At 48.5% G+C, this 4,217-nt stretch overlaps 1 protein-coding gene across 1 annotated transcript; it reads right to left on the bottom strand.

The window, feature by feature from the left end:
• Positions 1–209: 209 nt before the first annotated feature.
• On the bottom strand, positions 210–1,780 carry LOC146207211 (putative acid phosphatase 5). Its single transcript, XM_084609481.1, has one exon. The coding sequence runs from the start codon at positions 1,269–1,271 to the stop codon at positions 306–308; it is 966 nt and encodes a 321-aa protein (XP_084465607.1). The 5' UTR covers positions 1,272–1,780; the 3' UTR covers positions 210–305.
• Between the last annotated feature and the right edge of the window lie 2,437 nt (positions 1,781–4,217).

Raw genomic sequence — 4,217 nt, 5'->3', positions numbered from 1 at the left:
ATCAATGGTCACCACTGGAATGCACCTGAACACTGCGCAGCGATAAAATACCTGCGTACATGATTTTGTAAAAGCAGTTTCTAAAAATTTGCCCCGAAAAGAAGCCCAATGATGAAGGCTGACGCCGTGTCGGAATACAGACGTTGTATTGTGGTTTTGTTACGGAATGATCACTTGGTTTGGTACAATAATTACACGTACTCGTTGCATGAAGCCATGGTACACTGTAATTCGTAAGTGCAGATTACATGGTGCGGTGAACGTCTAATAGTAAACATAACGTTATGCACAAAAGACACCGCTGGCTAGGTCGGCTTGAGTACACCACGCAGACACTTGAGGAACTTGGTCATTTCGCAAGGGTTTTCCAGCTCGTCCAATGCCACGAGATTCGGATTATCCTCAGTGCGAAACAGGACCCTCACATAATACTCCGAGCCGTCTTTGTAAACCTCGAAAAAGACGCTGGCGCAGAAGCAAGGCCGACCGTCGTAAGACCGGCTGAACAGCCTCAGCAGCGATGACACGCTCGTGTCGGACATGGAGTACAGATGCATCTTGTCAGGCCGCTCTACGCCTTGCTCGAACTTGAGAGAGAAAGTCTCGAGGACACGACCGAGCACGTACCTAGCAAAAGAAAGTTCGTGGCCCTGAAACGTCCGCTGGAATATCTTCCGGTCAGCCCACCGTATGTCATCCCAGAAGGGCTTCGACCAGTCAGGTACGGGGTTCCCGTTGAGTACGTGGGTCATCAAGTTGTCAACAACGAGAAACTTGTCCCTCTTGGTCTTTACCGCCATTCCTGCCTTCTCCGCGATGAACGAGATCAACTCCCCGAGCGTCGAGAAGTGCCCTTGACAAGGCTCGCGCTCCACGGCATCGATATTGTCTTCCACACTGGCGAAGAAGGGCTTGTCGTAGGCCGTCGGGTCTACCTTAACCTCACACACGGAGATGCCCAAGCCGCGTAAGGTTTCCTTGACGCTGTCACGGCAACGGCTTAATCCGACGTGGGTGGCCAGGAGCTGTTCAGGATTGTTGTCAGCGTCCTGGAGGAAGTCTATGTAGCGGGCTCGAATGAACTGGCCCAGTTTGAAGGCCTGCTGGCGACCTTCCTCTGTGAGCTCTCCGTAGCCTTCAACGACATTCTTGAGCAGGTTGCGACTGGCGTCGACGGGCGTCCGCTGACCATGTCGGCTGATGACGAACACATACTGCAGACCGCGGGGCGGCCCCACTTGCTCGGAGCTGGTCGAAAGCACAGTCGACATTTTTCGGCTTCCTTTTCTTCCCTGTACTCTACTCTCTTTCCTGACAAAAACAAATACGCGTCGATCGGCAGAGGGTTTCCTTGATGCCCGACTGTCCTTGGTTCAGAAAAGTGGGGGCTTGATTGGCTTGCAGTTCCTTTTTCACGCTGGGAAGGATGCCAGCAGTGCTCAGGCAGCTACACCGCTACATGCCAGGCCGACACGAGGAACTGCAGTCTGTCACACGTAATCGCGAGCAGCTGTCGCGCCCGGCAGGTCACTGCGCCGGCGAATAGTTGCAATTAAATGCACAGGGAGGGGAACAATACAGGGACAAAAACACGAGCCCGCTTGGCGCTTTTTGCTGAACGCTACTGCTAGAAGGATGTGGCGGGGAAGAGCAATGGAGGTGTTTGCGCAAGCCAATGTAGCTACACGATAGGCGATGCAAAACGAGCTTCAGACTCGGAAACGTACACGTGGGGAAACACGTTGTTACGTTGCTGTGAACAGTAGTATGGATGGATGGATAAGGCTGAACCCTTTGAATCGGGCGGCGGCGCCACAGGCCGCCTAGCCGTGAGCACCCGCACTGCCAGCGCGACCTAGTGCCGTCGCGGAGGATTACAACATTTATTTATAGGTAGCAACGACCTTCTCTCTCTCAGAGGCACGCTCAGAGGCATGCTGAGAGAGCACAGCTGAAGCTGTGAGCGAACAATGCAATAAGAACAGTAGGAAGGGAGAAATGCAACACTTTCAGCACTTTGCGGCAGGTGACGCCACGGCAGCGTTGTCTGTCCGGAAAGCAAGGTTTACATTTATAACTCTTTTACCTTTTTACGTCACTACAGTGCGTAAATGTTCATGCAGTGAGCAAATGCAAATGCATGTCGACAAGTAGGGCGGCAGCCGCGCACTGCTTAGGTCATCCGCTGCGAAGGCAACTTTAAGGGCTTTGCTGAATTTTATCGGCGGGCTCAATGTGACCTCCATTACTCTGTTTTTCTAAGCTATATCTAAGCTACGGATGCAAATACCACGTAGCCATGGCGGATTTCTTCTTCAGTGAGAAATTTTTCATCTAAACACTGGCGTGTAGTTTTTTTCGAACCAGAAAGTTGAAGTGCATCGTGCAAAGCATAGAATGCTCCCTCACGCCCCTCAAATGCACCTTTCAAGAATAGCTCATAACTTCGCCCCTGACCCCGTGGTGCCTTACATGCCGAATTCGGAAGCGCATTTTTTTTTTTTTTATTCCATCGACCTATACCCAGCACTGGCAGTTCACAATGATATCAAGCGTTCTTATTCCCTCATTTATTTGTTCGGAGTGAGCAGCACATTAAAGATAAAAGTCAAATTTTTCTTGCTGGAGAAGATGGCATGTTGCAAATAACGGAACGAAATTTACGCAAAGCAAATGGTTTGAGAGAATTGACAAAACACATCCAAATTTGTTTGCAAGTGAGGATTACTTCTTTTAAGCGTAAACCTTTGAAAGAGCCACGCCAAGAGCTCTCACAAGGTGAAAACAATACAATCATTGCAATTAAGGAGCGTCTCTGAAAAGACCGATTTTCTGCGGTATATATATATATATATATATATAGATATATGTATATATAAGGTCCGGCGGGCCAGATAGAAGGCTTTGGTTAAGTAATTAAAGCTCGTCATCCTCCTCTCTCTCCCCCTTTCTTCGCCACGACTCTCAACGGCACGGTAAGCGAGACCTCGTGATACGGAGTGAGCGACTTCGTTGAGGTTGGTGATATGCGGAGAGACGTTCCCCACATGTGCCGGGAACCAAACTAGCTCGACGTTGTCGTCCGGTGAGAGTTTCAAGTCCCTGATTATTCGGCAGGCTTCTACGAATATTCTCACCTGGGCGTAATTCTTCATTGCCGTGCGCGAGTCGCGACAACGATCCCGCAATCGGGATCAGATATGGCTGAAGTGGCCGAAGAATTAGCCATCGCACTTGCCATATCTGCTTCCCAAGACTGTTGAGCATTACCTTATTCTTCTGCATATTGATTTCCAAACCTACCTTTCTGCTGTTCCTGTCTAGTTCATCAATCATTCCTTGCAATTCATCCCCTGAGTTACATAGCAAGGCAATGTCATCAGCGAATCGCAGATTACTGAGCTATTCTCCATCAACCCTTATCCCTAACTGCTCTCATTCCAAGACTGAATATTTTCTCTAAGCAAGCTGTGAATAGTACGGGGGAGATCGTGTCTCCTTACCTAACACCTTTCTTTATGGCAATGTTTTACTTTCTTTATGCAGAACTATGGTTGCTGTGCAGCCACCATAGGTGCCTTCCAGCAATTTCACATATGGCTCGTCTGCACCCTGATTTCGCAATGCCTGATGTGGGTTTCACAATCCCCTGCCTCCATTATAATGACCGCGCGTAATTAACACGCGTGATTACGCGCGATGTTAAGAAGGTTGGTTGAGGAGAGGGCACACTGCCCTAAAATCCCATGAAGCAAAGCAAACCAAATCGAACTAAACCAAAACAAGAAATCAAAGATTACAATTTTGTATAACCTGGATGAGCTTGTAACTTTTGTATCAATGGGATCATCACATCGGTCTAGGCTGCTTCTTTTTTATTTCCAGCTTAAGAACTCACTATAGTGCGCAGGTGCTGCAGAGCCTACCATGATTTTTCATAGGCTTGCTGGTAGCTGCCTTGATGCTCTTGTAACGTCAACTGAACATATTTCTTCAGTGTTCGACTTTTGTTTTCTTTGTTTTGATATGATGTATTCGGTGCCTTGCACACGTGATGTGATCTGCCTGTGTTAGTCTAAAGTTTAAGGGGATCACCCAAGGTATGGTTAGTACTAAGGGAACGATTGCTCATTGGCATCCACCAATGTCCCCTAAGCTAGTCCGCTAAACTTCGGACTAATCGCAGACTCCTTCGACTTATTGATCAATTGGCTCGA

The sequence above is a fragment of the Amblyomma maculatum genome, chromosome 1 (genome assembly GCF_055883805.1).
Source record: "Amblyomma maculatum isolate TAMU_Amacu chromosome 1, ASM5588380v1, whole genome shotgun sequence".
NCBI classification, from domain to species: domain Eukaryota; kingdom Metazoa; phylum Arthropoda; class Arachnida; order Ixodida; family Ixodidae; genus Amblyomma; species Amblyomma maculatum.
Note: the sequence above shows the minus strand (reverse complement) of the source record. Positions and strands in the feature narration are given on the sequence as shown.